General features: G+C 50.8%; 1 protein-coding gene across 1 annotated transcript; it reads left to right on the forward strand.

Annotated features, from left to right (window-relative positions):
- Window positions 1-9,633: 9,633 nt before the first annotated feature.
- On the forward strand, window positions 9,634-16,900 carry LOC118995230 (sperm acrosome membrane-associated protein 3-like). The gene is made up of 5 exons (XM_037058183.1): window positions 9,634-9,676; window positions 10,933-11,205; window positions 12,007-12,165; window positions 14,547-14,625; window positions 16,799-16,900. The coding sequence occupies exons 1-5, from the start codon at window positions 9,634-9,636 to the stop codon at window positions 16,863-16,865; spliced, it is 621 nt and encodes a 206-aa protein (XP_036914078.1). The 3' UTR covers window positions 16,866-16,900.
- Window positions 16,901-19,065: the final 2,165 nt, after the last annotated feature.

The following is a 19,065-nucleotide window of genomic DNA, read 5'->3' on the forward strand; positions in this document are numbered from 1 at the left end:
GGATGAGTGAACAAGCTGGATTCAGTCTCCCCACATCAGTGCAAGTATCCTCTTCTCAACAAGTTCACACTGTCATCAGCTCCCTCCTGCACTGGCCCCTGCTTCCCACGTACCTCCTCCAACCTGACTCCCCGCCGGATCTCCCTGAAGTGCAGACTCGGTCACCATCTTCCCTTGAATAAAACCCAAGCTCCTTTTCTTCACAAGACACCCGATGATCTGCCTGCCTGTCTCTCCTCTCATCTTGCCCCAAACTGTCAGGCTGCCCTCTCCTGTCGACCTGTGCCCTTCTGCCTCCCTGCCTGAAGCCCCTTCCTGTTTCTCCGCCTGCAACCACCTGCCCAGCTTCAAGGCTCAGCGGGTGCTCCTCTGCTGAGAGGCCTTCTCAGTCCATTCCTTCTGCTTCTGGCCCTGGTGTCCAGGCTGGCGTTTTGTCCCAGCACCCACAGCACCTTATGGTAGAGGTTGGCTGTCAGGCCCCCTCCTGCCAGCCCCCAAGCTTTTTGGGAGTAGGGAGGGGAGGGCTGATTTCTCTCCCCCGGGCTGGCACACAGCTGGGCTCAACAGACCGAACTCCCAGCTCTGCTGCAGCCAAGTCAGTCTCCAAGGCAACCTTCCCTCCTGGGGCCTCAGTTTCTCCCTGAGCAAAATCAGGAGGTTGCTTGGCAAGGCGGGTCCTAGATGATCTCTCAGGGCTTTTCCAGCTTCCGCATTCCAGGATTGTGTGATTCTACCACTAACACTGCACAGTCATGGGAGAAAAATCAACACAAAGAAAGAGTTTGTCCTAAGCTGTGTGTGAGCCACAATTCTTCAGAAGCCTGACCTCCGGGGGTGCAGTGGCTTTCAGCTCTGCCTGACACCAGAGAGAATTTATCATTACAGAAAAGCTTATGGCGCAGGTTTAGCAAACGTGCCGTCTCAGGAGTTCCAGAGCTTCATTTATCAAGCAAACAGCGCTTTGCTACTTATACTCCAGTCACTTGGATCGTAAACGAGCACTCAGATATAAAGCTGGGGTGACTGTCCTCTGTCACAGACCCCGAGGATACATGGGCCTGTCGTTATTTTCTGCAGGGGCGGAAAGTTCATCTGCAGGGCTGCAACTTGCTACGTAGATCCCCTGATATTAGGCACCAGGGCGCATGTGGGGTGGGCAGGAGGAGTTCTCAGCACACTTCCTGCCACGCCATTAGCAGGCTCAGGAAGCTCTGCCACCAGTGGCCACGTGGCCTTGGGCAAGTTCCCTCCACCTGTTAGCGCCTGGGTCAGGGCTCTCTTATCCTCAACTCCCAGGGTGGTGGTGTCATGGGTTGGTGTTCAGCTGGTTCATCACTCTCCCGACACTGCAGGACAGTTGTGCGCAGTGGAGTCATTAATACATTCCGAGGTTTAACAAGCTCAGAACAGGGAAAATTCAGTCCAGGTTTATGAGGCTGCTCATGCCTCGCCTTGGGCTCCCAGGACTTGGCCTCTGGTGGTGGCTCGTGGAGTGAGTCCCTGGGCAGCCCCCAGTCTGCCCTGCTCACCCGATTACTCTGACTCCGGTGCAGCTCCTCACCTGTTACTTAGCTTGGTTGCCACATTTTCCTCTCCTGCCCCTAGAGTACTCATTCCCCAAGAGTCACTTCCTATTTCCCAAGGGCCTCTGGGGTCAGCTTCCTCCAGGAAGCTTTCCTGGTCCATCCTTTCACTCTTCCTCTTCTTGACTCCTAGCACTTCCTGTCTTACCATTGGCTGATCACCAGTGCATGCAGCTCTGTGCCACTGTCCATCTTTCTGTGATGTGATATCTTTCTATCTGTCCCAAAGGCCTCAGGGTCTTTGGGAACAGAGCCTGCCTGGTGGTCCTTTATGACCCAACTTCACCTAGTACAGGGCACCCTGAAGGTTCTTACTAAGTATCTGTTGCATGGCAACAGAACCGCTTGGGGAAGAGCCAATTCCTAGGGTTAAAGTCTGAATCCTTAAGCTGGCCTGCCAGGCTCTGCTCGATTAAGCCCCACCTGCCTCCCAGACCCTTCTCTCTCCACTTCCTGATTCAGGTTTTATGATCTGGAATATGAACTACTCACAAGCTGGTGTTTGGTTTTGTGCCTTTACTTAGTCTATTCATGATGCCTGGAATGCCTTTGCTCCCACTTCGTCCTTACCAATTCTTACATACCAGTTAAGACAACAACTCTTCCAGGCAGCCTTCCCCAGACCCCTAGTTTGAGTACAGGTTGTCCTCTGGACTCCCATAGCACCCCCTCCTTTCCCCCTTCTAGCACGTACCACAAGGAATTAGTGGTTGACATTTGCTTGACCAGCTTCACCAGCCCTGAGCACCCTACGTAGGTAGGCCCTATGTGTCCCAGGTTGTAGAGATGCTCAGTAAATACTTGTCAAATAGATGGATGGATGGTGGACCCTGCTGAAAATAAGAAAAATGCAAGAAAAATGGGAAATACGGGCATAGAGTTGAGGTCCAGGGGCAGAGATAAGCATCCAAGACAGGACTGGGTGTCAGGGACACAGCAAAGTGCTGGGTGCTCTGGTCAAGAAGGGTCCCAGGAAGGAGGGGGCAGAGCAGGTGTCCCATGGTCAGTATGGGGAGTGGGGACACACTGGTGGTAGTTGTCCAGGCTCAACCCCAGCCTCAGTTCTGCCATCTGTGAGGGTTTGGCTGTAGCTGCCATCATCCACCTGCCCTGCCTCTGGTTCTTAAAGAAACAGTTTGTACTTCTGTCCCCTCAGGGTCCTCCCTCCCACTTCAGACTGCAGACAAGCCTGTCTTCACAGAGTATGCAAACATCAAATGAAAGGGAACCCCATACTTGTTCTTATTTATAGTGAGGTTCTGGCTGAGGGTTCCTGGCACACAGGTGTGTGTGTGTGTGTGTGGGTGTGTGTGTGTGTGGTGGAGGACCTGTGTGAGGTGATAGCACTCTTCAAACGTTAATGTGCCTACAATCACTTGGGGAATCCAACTGAAATGCAGTTCTGAATTAGTAGGTGAGGGACAGGGTTGAGACTCTGTATTTCCAACCAGCTGGTGTTTCTGATGTGTTGGCCTTGCTGATGCTTTCAGTCTGTTGATAACACTGACAAAAAAGCTAATAAAAATCGGTGCCTCTCCAGGCCTGTACTTATCAGGCCTGATAAGTACACATTATGAATGTAAAGATGATCTGGAATGAAGGCCTCAGAATCACGGAATCGTGGGATTTTTAGAGTGCTTGGGAAAGGAAGGACCAGGGGTACCACCATATTTTACCATTCTGTGATACATTCAGCAGACGCTAACCCTTGTAAGACGCACCATTATTTTGCACACCACTGAGACAAGAAGCAGCCCGCCAATTACTGATGAGAGACCATCAATTGTAAGACCCGTCTCAATCAGTGATGTTGGATGGGTGACTTAGAATTGAGGGAAAAGAATATGAATTTTACTCCCACCCGCCCCATTTTACAGAGGAAAATGTAGGTGTAGAGAGGAGGGGATAATGGGCCAATAAGTGTCTGAACCGGGACTTGGAGCAGTTTCACGCCTGGGGAGGCCTGAGCTAGAGCTCTGGCAGCTCCCCCGGCCCAGGGAGAGGGAGGAGGTCTCCCTGAGACCATGAAGCGACCACAGGCCCTCCGAGGGGCCCAGCCCGTCCTGCACTCTTGGCTGCACCCGTGGAGTAGATCCCTTCCTGTCTTTTGGCAGCACATTTCTGCTAAGAAACTTCAAGTCCAGAGCTAAAGATATTTAATTTTGTATTCAGATATGCCAATGTCCCAGTTTGAACATGGTCAGGCAGAAAGGATTCTGTTACATTTGGGAGATCAGCCAATTTTTGTTCTATTCAGGCCATTCATTGATTAGATAAAGACAACCTACATTGGAGAGGGTAATCTGTTTTATTCAATGCACCGATTTAAATTTAATTTTATCTAATGTACAGTATAGGTAATATAAACAACACTTACGTGTGATACCCATCAAACTCGTCAAGTGACTAAACTTAATTATTTCAACCACTTAAAGAACCATGTCACGTGACAGAGGTGCTGCCTATCCCCGCGAAGAAAATCACATAGCAATAAATAAATGTATCAGATTAGCATGTTGTATGTCAAATGTATTTCAACTAAAAAAAGTGTCATCCAGAAACACCATCACAGAAACACCCAGAATGGTGTCTGGCCAAATATCTGGGGGCTGGTGGGCCAGTCCAACTGACGCACAAATTAACTATCCTGAGGAGGAAGACGGGATAAGGAAGGAGACACAAAACTAAAAGAACGTGCAGTTGCGAGACTACTGAGTGTAGACTTGGTGGCCTCACCGGGCGCAGGCCTCCGGATAACTGTGTCCTGCAGTCACGGCCACCTGCTGTGACACAACCTGTCCGGAAGAGCTTGTCTGTTTTCCATGGACTAGATTGGGAGCAGATCAGGGCTCAGGTCCCCTCTGGGGGTCCCGGGGGTCTCTGCCTGCAGCCAGAGAAGGGCTCGTGTTTTCACCGTCCACAGGGAGCCAGGCACAATCTGAGACCAGCGCTCTCCTGATGGAGTCCTCTGAGCTGAGGTTCCCCAGTGATTCTCATTCATTTCCTTATTTGTTTACACGGCATTTTTGACCTTGTTCCCGACGATGGGAAAACAGACATGAGAGACACATCAGGCGTCTCCTGGTCTGGTGGGTGATGAGGCAAACCTGACATAGTGTGATACATGCCGAGAGCACACAGGTGTTACTGCTGTGCAAGCGTGTGGGGATTCCTCACTCAGCCCAAGGGGTCTAGGGGGCGAAGTCAGGCTTCTGTGGTGCTTTGAGGGCGGAACCTATGCAGAGGGTTGGAGCAGAACGGGTGTGTGTGACGTATATAAAAGCATCTGAGACATGGCTACAAAAGAGCATCACACATCAGGGAACTGTCAAAATTTGGTTAGGACAGTGGGTCTCAGCCCTGGTAGTGCTTTGGAATCACCTGGAAATGTTAAAAAAATACTGATCTCTGTCCTGGCTAGTGTGGCTAAGTGGATAGAGCAGAGGCCTGTGAACCAAAGGGTCACCAGTTTGATGACCAGTCTGGGCACATGCCTGGGTTGCAGGTGAGGGCCCAGGTAGGTGTGAGTGAGAGGCAACCACATTGATTTTTCTCTAACCCTAACCCTTCCCTTCCTATCTCTCTAAAAAGAAATAAATAAATTCTTTAAAAAATACTGGTGTCCACAACCCACTCTCAGAGATTTTGATGTAATTGGCCAGAGGTGGGACACAGGCACATGGAACTTTGTTGGTGTTTTTTCTAAGTGCTGACAGGACTGAGAACAAGGAACTTAAGAGAAGCTGCTGGGGAACTTGACCCTGAAGAGAGTCAGAGGAGGACCTCCACTAAGATACAGCCCAGAATCCGAGCTGCCTTTGGGGAAACAGGGAAGACTCCTGCAGAGCTCAGCTGAGAAATGAAGACCTGCCTCTCCCCTCCAGGGCCTTCGTCTGCCCTCACAACTGTTCCTTTTGAGCTGCTGTTTCTTATTCCCCATGTAAAAGCGAAAGTCGGGTGGGAAATAACAAAACAGGCAGTAAAGTAAAATAAGCTGAAAGATTACTCAATAAAAAGAAGCAATAAAATGGTAAAAGCAGGCCAATGCAGTAAAAAGTCCCAAACTCAAGCAGACAGAATCACCGCCAAGGGCCAGACGATAAAAGCAATAGTGAAATGGAGAGATCTAAGTGGTCAGCATTTCTGTGTATGGAGACAGAGAAGGGGGAGTGTTCCCATTTTACAGAGGAGCCAAACAAGACTTGGGGAGACTAAGTACCATGATTCCGGGGGCCGGGCCAGGGTTTCAACTCCACGAGATAGATGAGGAAATGACGGTGAACGCCTCCAGACTAAAGAGCCCGTCAGGGCAGAGCAAGACTTTGAACTCAGGTTTATCGAACTCAAGTCCAGACTCTTTCCCCTGAATAAGGCTCAAGCCGGGTTGCACCCTGGAGTCATCTGGGAGCTTTTAAGAAATGCTGATGCCTAATTACATTTTTCCCAAGAAGACATGCCAATGACCAACAGATATATGGGGCAAAATGCTTAGCATCTCCATCACTAGGGAAATGTAAATGTAAAGCCCAGTGAGATATCCTCACTCCTGTCAGTGAGGCTGTTTTATAAATATACTCACACCTCAGAGGACAAGTGTTGGCAAGCATGTGGAGACGTTGGAACTCCTGCCCCCTGCTGGTGGGAATGCAAACGGTGCAGCCACTGTGGAGAAGAGAGTGGGGTTCCTCAAACCAACAAATGGCACTACCACCTGAGTCAGCAATGCCACTTCTGGGTCCTTGTCTGAGAGAATTGAATCCAGGATCCAGAAGAGATATTTCCACTCCCATGTGCAGTGCAGCATTATTTAGAATGGCCAAGAGGTGGAAACATGCTAATGTCCATGGACAGAGAAACGGATAAAGAAGTTACACGTTTTATACACACAATGGTATACTATTCAGCCTTAAAAAAGAAGGAAATTCTGCATAATGGGACAACATGGATGAACCTGGAGGACATTGGGCTAAGGGAAAGAGGCATTGACAGACATATACTGCATGATGTCACTTCCATGAGGCATCCAAAATAGTCAAGTTCATAGGGTGGAGGGGCAGGAAATAGGAGGTTCCTAATGCGTGGACACAGAGACTCAGGTAAGCAGCATGAATGAGCTGTAAGAGGGCTGCTGGGCAGCTCTGTACCTGAGGTCAGCGGTGCTGCATTGCACACTCGAACATCTGTTGAGGGCACATGTCATGGTAAATGTTTGAAACACAATGACAATTTTTTAGAAGGAAAGAATGGACATAAACAGTGACTGTTGCAGCGGCAACACTCAGTTCTAACCCGGTGGGTCTGGGGCGGGGCCCAGGCAGGAGGGGTGCACCTGTGCAACTTCCCGAGTGTGCAGCCCTGCCCTGCCCGTAGCCGTTGGTGTGCCTGTGTACTGAGCACTTTGAGTCCTCACGCTCGGCTTTAAGGACTAAGCATGTAGAGGATGTTTCAGGAATTGTTATTCCTACGTGAGACCTGAGGAGCCTGAGAGGTCAAGTCACTCTTCCTGGGCCACCCAGCTGGTAGGCAGCATCACCTGGGTTCCTGCCCAGGTGGGGTGACTCCAAGCCCAGGTTCTAACTGCTGTGCCACCTGCTTTCCCTGTGAGGCGCTTGTGGGGCACAGACATGGTGGTCACATGCCTTTTCATTTCACTTCTGTGTCCCTCCAACTTTAGGGTGGACAGCATCGTCTTTGTTCCAGGCTCATCTACCTGAACAGTCATCATGCAGCTGGAGAAAAGGGGGTGGGATGTGGCTCAGCATTCGAGAAGATCCTTCTGCCAGTGAGAAAGGTTTGAGGGAGAGACAGGTGGCCTGGGAAGGTGGTGGGCCCAGGCAACATGCTGGGTAATGACCTGAGGGGTCTGTGGGGAGGAGAAGGGTTGCCCTCTGAGGTATTGTGTGTACATGTGTGTACATGTGTATGTGTGTGTTAGTGTGTATACAGCTGGCTTGAGAAGTGTGCTTAGATACTCCTCATATGTCCCCAGGGCTCTGAAATTGAGAGGCTCCAGTGAAAGCTGAGTGAGTGAGAGATGGTTCTAGAAATGAGGTCACAGAACTAGAAAGTTCCAGAAGGTGCTACATCAGTATAGAACCTGCCCTCCCCTATCATTCTCTTAAGGCCATTGCTTGGGACCAGGCAGGACCACAGTTGCTGGCCTGAGCTGACTGAGTTTTGGCACTTTCACTACTGAGTCAGCTTTGGTGGGAACGACACCTGGTCAGTGAGCCTCTAACCCCTCTTTCTGCATCTGGTGACAAGGTCCCTGGGTGGGTCTGGCCAATGAGGGGGATGGAAAAAGAAAGGTGGTGGTAAGAGATGCTGGGAGAGGGATGAGTTCAGGGAGAGCGGCCATGCTGGTAGGGGTCTGGTCTCTCATCCACCAACCTGAATCCTGATGACTGTAGACCTGCTGTGGAATGCTCAGGGTAAAGTTACATTTAAGTCACTTTGCCATAAAAAAGCAAAACCAGTCTCTGTATAGCAGTCAACTTCATTTCTTCATCTGTGAATTGGGGATCGTAATCATATCCCCCTTGGATTGTTGAGTGGATTAGATGAGATTAACCTAGAAAACATTCGCACAGTGTCTGCCTGCTTTGAAGGACTCAAGTTCATTGTCCTCCCCTTCCTTCCCCGCACTTGATGGGAAGGACACATACTTTGTGGTCACAACTTCGGTATGTTTCTATTGAAGTAGCATCCATTGAACAGCCACTGCATACCACCAAGTCTGCTAGCCCCTTAGGAGACAAAGAGAAATAAGACAGCCATTGCTCAGAGCAAGTTCACCTGGTGCTGGGAAGACTGATGCATCACAGTCCAGTGCGGCAGAGGAGGAGCAGAGGCACGGGGTGCTCTGGGGTGTTGGGGAGCAGTGGCCTGCCAGGAGAGTCTTGCTGGAGAACTCACCTTAGAGGATGGGACCCCTAAAGTATGAGGAAGAGGAAGCCATGCAAAGGAGAGGGGAGATGTTCTGTGCTAATCGGCAGGATCATCGTGAGGTGGACAGATGGCAGTATTGGAACTTAATGTGAACGAGAGAGGGGTCTGAAGGACTAAATCATGGGAGGTGGGGCTGTGGAGTGAGCTTAGGAGCAGAGATGAAGGGAGCCTTCAGCGTTAGGAGCTTTCTGTTTAATGATTTCATGCTGGAAAACGGGTGTAGAGTTTTCTAACTCTTCTTTGGAAAAAGAGTTAGAATTGGGTAGAAGAAGACCATCCTCGCACCATGAAGTGGTATGAACTAATGGTGAGATGGACTCTGGAGGGAAAGTGCAATCCCCAGCACTTTGGGACTGATTGGTTGGGAGGGTGAAGGATGCAGTGAAGGAGAGAAAGAGTGAAGAACGACACTCCTATTTCCGATTTGGAACAACATCATGGTGTAAAACCAAGAATCTTTTATCCAGGAAAGGGGAGACCTAAGGAAGAGGAGATTTGGTGGGATAATGAGTTCTGGTTTGGATGTGCTTAGTTTGAGGAGACTGGGGCCTCCAAGTGGAGATGCCCAGGAGGCAGCAGCACAAAGGGCTGCTTCTCAGAGGAAGGTGTCCAATAAAGTGGCCACCTGCAGGTTGGTGGGCATCCTCCTGAGGCGGAAGAGAAGAGGGCTGGGCATAGAATGGCTTGGAAGCATAGCAGCAGGTAGGACCTGGGCAGGAGTGGATTCCTCAAGGAGAACGAGCAGCAATGGTCTGAGGAAGGTGAGGACCTGGGAGAGGGGAGCATGGGAAGCTGAGAGAGGCAGGCAGGGAGTCCAGCATGGAGGGGTGGTCCTCAGTGTGAGTGCTGCTGGGAGCTCCTGTCAGACAGACCTGACAAGGGTCCACAGGACCGAGTGGAGCTGTTCCCGGACCATGGGGGCAGTGAAGCTGAATTTCACTGGGTTGAAAAACAAATGGAAGGTGAGAAAATGGTAATTTTCCCCCTAGAGGTTTAGATGAGAAGAGAGGGAGAGAGACAGGACAGGGCAGAGAGTGACAAGAGTGAAGGGAAGGTGTTCTGTCAGCTGGAGACATAAGTCCACCTATGCACCCAGAGGAAGATGGAGCTGGTGCGGGAAGATGCTGAGGACCTTGAGAGAGGAGGTGGCCTGTGGAGCAAGGCTCAGCAACATGGAAGGGTGAAACCCAGAGTTTGGAGCAAATATAGGCCTCGCTGAGGTAGAGGCACCACCTCCGCACAGCTGAGGGTGCAGTGAGGGTGCACAAGGCGCCTGATGTGTCTGTAAGTGCAATGGGCCAAGGCAGAAACAGGGAGTTCACAGGTGACCGCCTTGCTGTCTCCCTGATGAGGCAGGAGTTGAGGTCTGTTTGGAGCAAACAGGTGGGACATTGCAGGCAGGGCAGCTGGAGGACAGCAATGAGGGTCTTGAACACTATTTGAGGGACACGAGAGAGAGAAAGCTGTCCAAAGACAAGCATTACTGCAGGTGCAATTACTTCATTCATAGCAGAAATAACAATGAGCCTATTTTTAGTGCAAAGAGCCAGGTTCTCTGAGTGCCTTTCTTTTTCATTCATTTTTCAGCACTCCCATGAGCCTGATGATATTAGTGTCCTCACTTTATGGATGATAAAAATGAGGCTTGGGAAGTGTCCAAAGTCAGGGATGTCATAAACCATAGAGGTGGGCTTCAAACTCAGGTCTTATAGCAAAGCCACATCCATAACCCTCTTTGCCATCCTTGGTGACTAGAAGCTCTAGTGGGTGGAGGTCACACATCCATTCTTGATGTTGTGCCGCTGTTTTGCTTTTTGACCTTAAAGGTGGAGGGTGAATGTGCTGCAGTGAAGTTCACAAGAGACGTGGAAAAGTTTGGCAGAGGCTGTAGTCAGGGAGAGACTGGAAGGTGTCAGAGTCGGGGAATAATGGGGTGATGCTGAATGCAGGGGTGATAAGGCCATGGGAGGGGCTGGGTGAGTCAGAGTTGGGGAGGAGGTCATAACTAGATGTGAATGTTTTTCGTGATATTGGGGACTGGCCTCCAGAACCAGAGAGGATGGGCCTGGGGGGGCAAACCACATGCGTTGAGAAACGCATGTCACGTGGCACACCACGTGACATTGCCCTTTCCCAGTTATGAGACTGTGGGGCTCAGGATTCAATCATGCCTGGCATTAGTATGGAGCTCAAAGTGTGTTCATCTTCTCCCCCCTATCCTCACCTCTTCCCGTACCTTCTGGGGCAGGGTGCTGTGAAGCAGGGTTGGGGGGAGAGCTGCTGGGCTCAGGGAACCCTCTGCTGGATCTCCAGGTTTGGCTGAGGCTCCATTGGGGCTGCAGGGGCTGGATGGCAGGGTTGGAGCCCTCCCCCTTTCTCCGTTTTTTCCCATCCTCCTAAGGGGTGGACTTCGGGAGAGGACGACCAGGACTGCTGAGCTGCCTGCCATCCCAAAGCCCAGCTGTGAGCCAGTGTGGTGAGGGCTCCACCTCTGCAGCCTGCATGGAAGCCAGGCGGCAGCTGCGCCCATCTGGGGTCCTGTGGCTGGCCTTTGCCTCTCTGATAAGCTGTCTGCTTGCCCCCGGCCAAGCCAAGGTCTACAGTCGCTGTGAACTGGTCAGAGTGCTACAGACTTTTGGCCTGGAGGGATACCGGGGCTACAGCTTGGCTGACTGTGAGTACCCCTCTTCCTGGTTGGCCCTGCCCCTCCCATCACCTATTTCCCCTTCCTCCTCTCCCCCTCCCCCTCTCTCAAAGGGTGTGGTCTCAGAAGCTTTCAGAGTCTTGGTTCTCATTGGGAAACAAGGGCCATGTGAGGTCACAGGCAGGGAACACCCAGCACTGATGGAATGTGTAGCAGGCAGGCATCAGGCAGCCACATCAGAATTGCCCTTCATTTCCTCAACAGTTAATGTCAGGATTCAAAGGAACAAAACAGTTTAATCCCCTAATCTTTATCTTGGCACAGTTGTCAGGCATTCCCATGGATGCTTAGGGCAAACTGAGGAACCCAGTACTACAGAACTTTCCAAGCTCTGGGCAGTTTTGGGAGGCTGTGAAGTAAAGCCCCACGTGGACCCATTTTCCCCTTGTTCTAGCCCCCTCTGTAGGTCCCATCTGCATAATCCTAATCTTGCCTTGAAAGATTTAGTTGTTATTCATTCCAGACGTTTCTTGAGCTTCACCTAGTACAGAATAATGAGACAGTGGGAGGATTGCCGGCCCAGGGGCAGCAGGCCCAAGGTCCAGGCTTGACTCTTGCTATTTGGTAGTTGTCTGTAACCTTGAGTAAGTCAGTTTGTCTCTTGGAGCCTCAGTGGATTGGCCTGTCAAGTATGAGGTCAGGCACCTTCCCTGACCACCTCGAAGCAGGTGTTGAGGCTCAAAGGAGCTACTGGGTGGTACCTGCACTGTGAGCTGGTCAGGGTTGGCCTTGACCATGTGACCCACAGGCCTATGTCTCCACCCTCTGCAGGGATCTGTCTAGCTTATTTTGCAAGCGGATTTGACTCAGGTGCTGTGGACTATGAACCTGATGGAAGCACCAACTATGGCATCTTCCAGATTAACAGCCGGAAGTGGTGCAGAAATCTCAGTGAAAATGCCACCAACGGTTGCCACATGTACTGCACAGGTAGGGCTAGGCCTGAGCCTCGGCTTCTTTCTAATTTTGTTTGCTCCTCTTGCCTTTATCTCTGAATATGGATCCCCTTACATCCTGCTGGTCTTACCAAGGAGAACGGATGGGCTAAATGATGAAGGTGGATCCTCCATGAATTAGATTTAGCGTCCCAGGTGTGAGGCTGTTCTGAAACCTAAGGGAATAGAGTGGGAATTGCTTCTGATAAAAGATGAAAGAGAGAGCGAGACACGTGCTTCCAGAGGGGTCAGGAAACAGGGCTGGGCTTAGGATGGAAGGTTGTGTGTGTGTGTGTGAGTGTGTGTGTGTGTGTGTGTGTCAGGGAGAGAAACAGACACAGAGGCACATTCCTTTTTTAAAAATATATTTTATTGATTATGCCATTACAGTTGTCCCATTCCCCCACTTCATTCCCCTCCTCCTTGCACACCCCCTCCCCCTCATTCCTCCCCTTTAGTTCACGCCATGTGTCACAAGTTCTTCAGCTTCTGCATTTCCCATACTATTCTTGCCCTCCACCCTGTCCATTTTGTCCCCACCATCTATGCTACTTATTCTTTGTACCTTCTCCCCCCTTCTTCTCCTCCTACTTCCCTGTTGCTAACCCTCCATGTGATCTCCATTTGTATGGTTCCGCTCCTGATCTAGCTGTCCACTTAGTCTGCTTTTGTTTTAGGTATGGTTGTTAATAACTGTGAGTTTGCTGTCCTTTCATTGTTCATATTTTTATCTTCTTTTTCTTAGATAAGTCCCTTTAACATTTCATATAATAAGAGCTTGGTGATGATGAACTCCTTGAACTTGATTTTACCTGAGAAGCACTTTATCTGCCCTTCTATTATAAATGAAAGCTTTGCTGGGTAGAGCAATCTTGGATGTAGGTCTTTGGATTTCATGACTTGGAATACTTCTTTCTAGCCCCTTCTTGCCTGTAAGGTCTCTTTTGAGAAATCAGATTACAGTCTGATGGGTACTCCTTTGTAGGTGACTGTCCCCTTATCTCTTGCTGCTTCTAGAATTCTCTCCTAAATTTTAATCTTGGCTAATGTAATGATGATGTGCCTTGGTGTGTTCCTCCTTGGGTCCAACTTCTTTGGGACTCTCTGAGCTTCCTGGATTTCCTGGAAGTCTATTGCCTTTACCAGAACTTTGGGGAAGTTCTCCTTTATTATTTATTCTAATAAGTTTTCCACTTGTTGCTGTTCCTCTTCCCCTTCTGGGACCCCTATAATTCAGATGTTGGAACGTTTAAAGATGTCCTGGAGGTTCCTAAGCCTCTCCTCATTTTTTTAAATTCTTATTTCTTCATTCTTTTCTGGTTGGATGTTTTTTTCTTCCTTCTGTTCCACTCCATTGATCTGAGTTCCAGTTTTCTTTCCATCACTAGTGGTTCCCTGTGCATTTTGCTTCATTTCACTTAGTTTAGTCTTCATTTTTTCATCTAATTTGTGACTAAAATCAACCAGTTCTGTGAGCATCTTGATCACCAGTATTTTGAACTGTGCATACAATAGGTTGGCCAATCTCTTTGTTGCTTTGAAATATTGGCTCTGAGGCTTTGAGTTGTTCTTCTGTTTGAGCCATAATGTTTTGGTCTGGTTGTGCCTGTTATGTATGAGGGGCGGAGCCTTAGGTGTTCACCAGGGCAGGGCAACCTGTCTTGCTGGGTTGTAATGCTGTATGTGGGGGTGGAGTCAGAGGGGCAATGGCTCTCTCTCGGATTTCAGCCCCCTCTGCCACTTCCCACAAGCAAATTGGGTCCTTCTGGTGCTGGTTCCCGGTGAGTGGGCTTGTGTATGTTCTAGAACCCTGTGGGTCTCTCCAGTGATCTCTTCTGTGACACTGCGAGTCTCTCCTGGCACCTCAGCCCCCAAAAGTTTTCTCCATCGGTGCTTTTAGACTTTATTTCCCAGTGCTGGAGCCCTGCGTTATACGGTCTGTCTCACTGTTTGTTTTTTCACCTGGTTTATCTGTGTGTGAATGTGTGACCTCGGTCAGCCACCACCTTGCACCCTCACTGGGTCTGCCCATTGCCACCCCACACCTGGGAACTGCCAACAGTTCCTGGATTGGTCCAGCAGCCATCACTTTTCCCTGCCTCGACCCTTCTCTGCCACTGGCCACTGGCTCCGCCCCTCTTACCTGCCTGGGTGAATGGTTCGTTGTTCTCGGACTTTGGTACAGTTCAATTTTCTGTCTGTTTTGGTTGTGTTTTTGTTTCTAAATCTTTGTTGTTCTTAAATTTAGTTGTGCAAGGAGGTACAGTATTTCCACCTATGCCTCCATCTTGGCCAGTTGATCTGAGAGACATATTCTTCATGTATGACCAGCTCTGACCTTGCTCCCTCAACATGTTTCTCTGCCTTGCACTGCAGACTTATTGAATCCCAACCTCAAGGACACTGTTATCTGCGCCATGAAGATAAGTCAAGAGACCCAGGGTCTAAGCAGCTGGTGAGTAACTGGGCTGGATCTCCCAAGGGGAGGTGGCCAGGACTGGGGGACAGCAGAGGGAACGCACCTTTTCTGAGTGCCCGCTATGTCCCAGGCCCTAATTCTATGGCATCACAGTCTCATCTGCCATCCTTCCAGTGGCAGGAATTTCTACCCCTGAAGAGTCTACAGACAACACCCAGAGTTTCAGGGAGGATAAGCCCCTCACTCGGGGTCATGCCAGGCCGGGCTCTCCCAGGCTTTGCTTCTGTCAGGATGTCTGCCTCCAGGCCCACCGGGTCTGCGTCCAGCAAGCCTCTTTCATTTGTTTTTCATCTGTGGCATCTTTGTCCAGCTAACTTTTATGTAAAGCTGTGGGGCACAATCGATGAAATACTAAATCCCCTACTGGAAACAGGGTGGGCTCTCCAGAGCCTCACCCTGTCAGCCTTCACCTTTCCAGCATCTTTCCCACATGACAGGCAGGTCTCCTTCTGGGCTGGGGAGTGAAATTTGCATCAGTGGGGCACCAGACTAGACCTCTGGTTCACAGAGGGTCCTCCAGGCAGCAGCCCCATAGCCCCCCAGCCTCTTCTGCTGGGAGATGCACTTAGAGTCTGCAGCCTCCTTTACTCACATTTCTGGAAGTGAGACCATCAGGGGCAGACACTCCAGGGTGGCAGGTGTCACCAGAGCCACAGACAGATGGGACAGTGACAAGGCTGGTGAAGTGACCAGAAGGCAGATGTCTAGGGAGGGACTAGAGGCAGGGGGACCAGTGCAGGAGCCTTCTCAGGAGGGTAAGTGAATGCTGAGGGGCTGGGACGAGGACGGTTCCCCAGGGCATGGACAGCAGAAGGTCTGGGAATGAAGGGCTGTGGGGAGGCCCAGGGACAGGGGCTCTGTGGTCAGGGAGGGAGAGGAGGAGGTGAACATGGCTGGGAATACAGAGAAGGCCTGAGATGGGCCTCGACAGGGCCCTCAGCTTTGGAGACATGAGGTTTGAGAGCAGTTGAAACCCTAGGAATTGGAGGTGGAGCAAGGCAGGCAGCACAGGACGTGGCACACGTGTATCAGATCAGGAAGTGTGAACCTGGCTCAGCAGGAATCCCAGGACTTGAGGCCTTGAGGGTGCCACCCTGGAATGGACGACACTGGTCCTTTTGGATAAATCTAAGAACAACTCTCTTTTTTACCCCGGAGTGACCTCGTGGCATGGATACTTTCTTAGAGGTGGACAAGGCTGATAGGAAGTGGTCCCAGAAGGCGAAAAGCTTGCAGGTTACGCCTCCACATGCACACAGGGAGCACTGCTCTGTGCTGGGTGCTGGGCTTCAGAGATGGCTGAGACCCAAGTCCTTGCCCTCAGGGGGCTCACAGTCTAAAGGAAGAGACAAGAACCCAGTAGACCACGCTGGTTCGATAAAGCAATAGAGGTTCCTTAGGGAGACTCCTGGTCATTGAGCCCTCTGGCATTGCCCTCAGGGAGGATACTAGTTACTAATCTGGAAACTCTGGGAACTGGGACCAAGGGTCCCCACAACCCCAGGATCTCACTTATCTTCCTCATGATGCCAGCATGATGCTGGAACAAGTCACAGCCCTGAGTCTATAAACTATAGTCACCAACAGTTGAAAGACCCAGGAGAACTGGGTGTGGGTTCAGCTCTGTTGGTCACTAGCTCTCACCCTTGGGCAAGTAGATTTGTATCTCAGTCCATTTTTTCATGTGGAATACAGGGAACATAGTATCTGCCCCACCTACCTTACAGGGCTTGGGGAGGAGGGTGGGGACAGGTGAATGGGGGATGGATGTGGCAGGGGGATGTGTCATGTAAAGGGGGCATCGTGTCCACAGAGGCAGCGTGATGTAAGAAAAGAGCATCGGACTGGACCCCAGGACTCAGGCCTTTGCGCTGGCCCCTGAGTGAACTGGAGCGTGTCACTCTGTCACCCCACTGGGGAAATAAGGAGGCTATGTAGATGGCCATTGTTGAGGGCCATTCTGTTCCTTTCTGACTTCTTCTAGGCAGTTCTGCTATGTGACACCGTTTCCCTTTCTCCCTTTTCCTTGCTAACCCCTTTGCTCTCCTCAGTTCTGGTTCAGAGCACCAGCCTCCTTCCTGCTCTTCTCTGAGCAGGGGCTGGAGGCTGCAGCTGATTGGCCTCTTCTCTGCCCCCTCTGCACCCTCAGGGAGGCCTGGAGGCGTCACTGCCAGGGCCAGGACCTCAGCGACTGGGTGGATGGCTGTGACTTCTAGGGTCCTGTCTGGATGGACCAAGCCAGGCCCTGCTGGTGGGGAGATGTGTTTTGGGTCCTGCCCCAGGCAGGAAGACAAGCCAACTAATAAAGAATTGTTTGACGTGTGTTTCTCAGCTATCACTGTGTTTTCAGGGGGCTTGTTGGAGCCCAAGCCTCTCAGGGTTTCCTCACCTGTGCACCTAGTAGGGCCTCAGGTAGGCTCCAAAACACCCTCCATGGAAGGCAGGCCTCCTTTCCTGGGGGTGGGGTTGTGGGGGGTTCAGTGACTCCCTGAGCACACCCGGAAGAGTTTCTTAGACTCTACCTGAATGTAGGTTTGCCAGGTTTAGCAAAATAAGCAAACAACAAAAAGTAAACAATGATAACAAATACAAGGTGCTGGGGTTATATTTGAGTTTTGGATACACAACAAATTTTAGACTGAGTATGTCCCATATTTGCATTAAAAAATGATTTGTTACTTACCTGAAATTCACACTTACCTGAGTGTGCCACATTTTATATGGCAATCTTTCTGAGCTTGGTGTCTGAACCTCTGTCTTGTTTGAGAGGGCTCTTACTTTCTGTGACTCTGGTCCCAGGAGGTGGCCACAGTGCCTTGTCCCTCTGGCTGGTGACTGCTCACACACTGCCAGCTGTCAAGGGGTGCTGCCCAGTGACTGGGTACAACCACCGGGGACTTGGGCTGGAACTCTCACCCTGCTGTCCTGTGTCATCTAGCAGCAGCACATTCAGGTGCCACTGATAGTGATAGTGGCTGTCACATCCCTGGGTAAGGAAGCCGCCATTTGTCCTGCTGCCCACTGCTGGGAGGCTGGAGTGTGGGGTGTAGGGCTGGGGCAGCTCCCAGGCAGCCAGCAGGTGTTCTCCACCCGCCTCAGTGTGTGGGAAGCTCAGAAGCAGCAGCACCAGCTCCCACTGACCTGGAGTTCAGCGCCCCAGGTCCCTTGGGAGGGACTGAGTGTCAAGAGGAAGGGGGGCCAAGGCCCAGGGTCACTGTGGGTGTGGTGGCAAGAGCAGCGCTGAGGTGATGTCCAAGAGGCTGAGCCCTGAGTCATCGAAAATCCAGGCCTCAGAGAACCCTGCAAGTACTGAACTGCTGACTGAGGTGTGGTCGGTGACACCCAGGGAGAAGAGGGGCTGTGAGGCTGACCACCCATCCCTGTTAACCCACCATCTCCAAATGCCCCTGGTCACACCAGAAGGGTGGCTGAGTGTCCACAGTTGGTGAGACAGGCCAGTTTCCTTCCACTGCTGGTTGGTGTCAGGCCGCTCCCATTCCCACTGTGTCCCTCGCCGGCTTTTGGTCCTGCAGCCCAGTGGAGCTCTTGCCTTGAAGTCAAGGTGATGAGAAAACTTGAGGGCTGCTCACACAATGGACAGTGATGAGGGACCAGCTTCTTGCTGCAGCTGGGGGTTGGAGGGGGGTAAACTACTAATGGATTCATTCTCATCAAGTTATATGTAGGGAGATACATCTCTTTAATATTAAAGCAAACCTGTGTGCCTGCCATGTGCTGTGCCTTATCTAACTTAGACCCTAGAACAACAACTGTGGTGGAGGTAGCATTTTTATCCCCATCCTACAGATGAGGAAATAGGCTCAGAGGATATGTTTGCACCCAGGTCAGAATAATCCTATGTGTGCTCTTAGTCACTAAGAAGTGGCTGTTTGGGTCACCTGCAGTCTTCTCTCTCACCTGGGCAGACTCTCATGACCCACCATCGCTGTATAATTCGTACCCTTTACTTCAACCTCACGTTGGGCTTCAGTTACCTGTGACCACCTGATGGCTCCACTGGGTCGCATTTGCTCAGGAGCATGTAGAACGAGGTCTTTGGAATCACACGGAGAGTTGTCAAAAGGGATTAGAGCCTTTGGGTTGACATGATAACCTCAGAGCCCCTGTAGTGGTGCTGGGCAAGGGTCAGGTCTGAACAAGACGTCCTGGGGACCTGGGGTGGGTGGTTGACCAGGAGATGGTGGGGATGGAAGCCATACATCCAGGGAGTGTGTCCTGAATGCTGGGGTAAGCTGAATGTACTCTAAGGTGGGTTGAGCTGGATATTGTCTGTTGCCCACCAGTTACTTGGTATTGGGCTTCTTTAATTTGGATGTAGTTCCATTTTAAAGGAAGCCATGACATGACACCTGAACTACACTAAAGACAAATGGCCCCTAATTGTGATGTTAGGCA

Source organism: Sturnira hondurensis, unplaced genomic scaffold (assembly GCF_014824575.4).
Source record: "Sturnira hondurensis isolate 20B ecotype Veracruz unplaced genomic scaffold, ASM1482457v3 Scaffold0009944, whole genome shotgun sequence".
NCBI classification, from domain to species: domain Eukaryota; kingdom Metazoa; phylum Chordata; class Mammalia; order Chiroptera; family Phyllostomidae; genus Sturnira; species Sturnira hondurensis.

Coding starts and splice junctions, on each gene's coding strand:
- LOC118995230 (XM_037058183.1), top strand. CDS start 9,634: ATGGAGCTGGTGCGGGAAGATGCTGAGGACCTTGAGAGAGGAG. Junction 9,677..10,932: donor TGAGGACCTTGAGAGAGGAG/GTGGCCTGTGGA, acceptor CATCCTCCTAAG/GGGTGGACTTCGGGAGAGGA. Junction 11,206..12,006: donor GGGCTACAGCTTGGCTGACT/GTGAGTACCCCT, acceptor CACCCTCTGCAG/GGATCTGTCTAGCTTATTTT.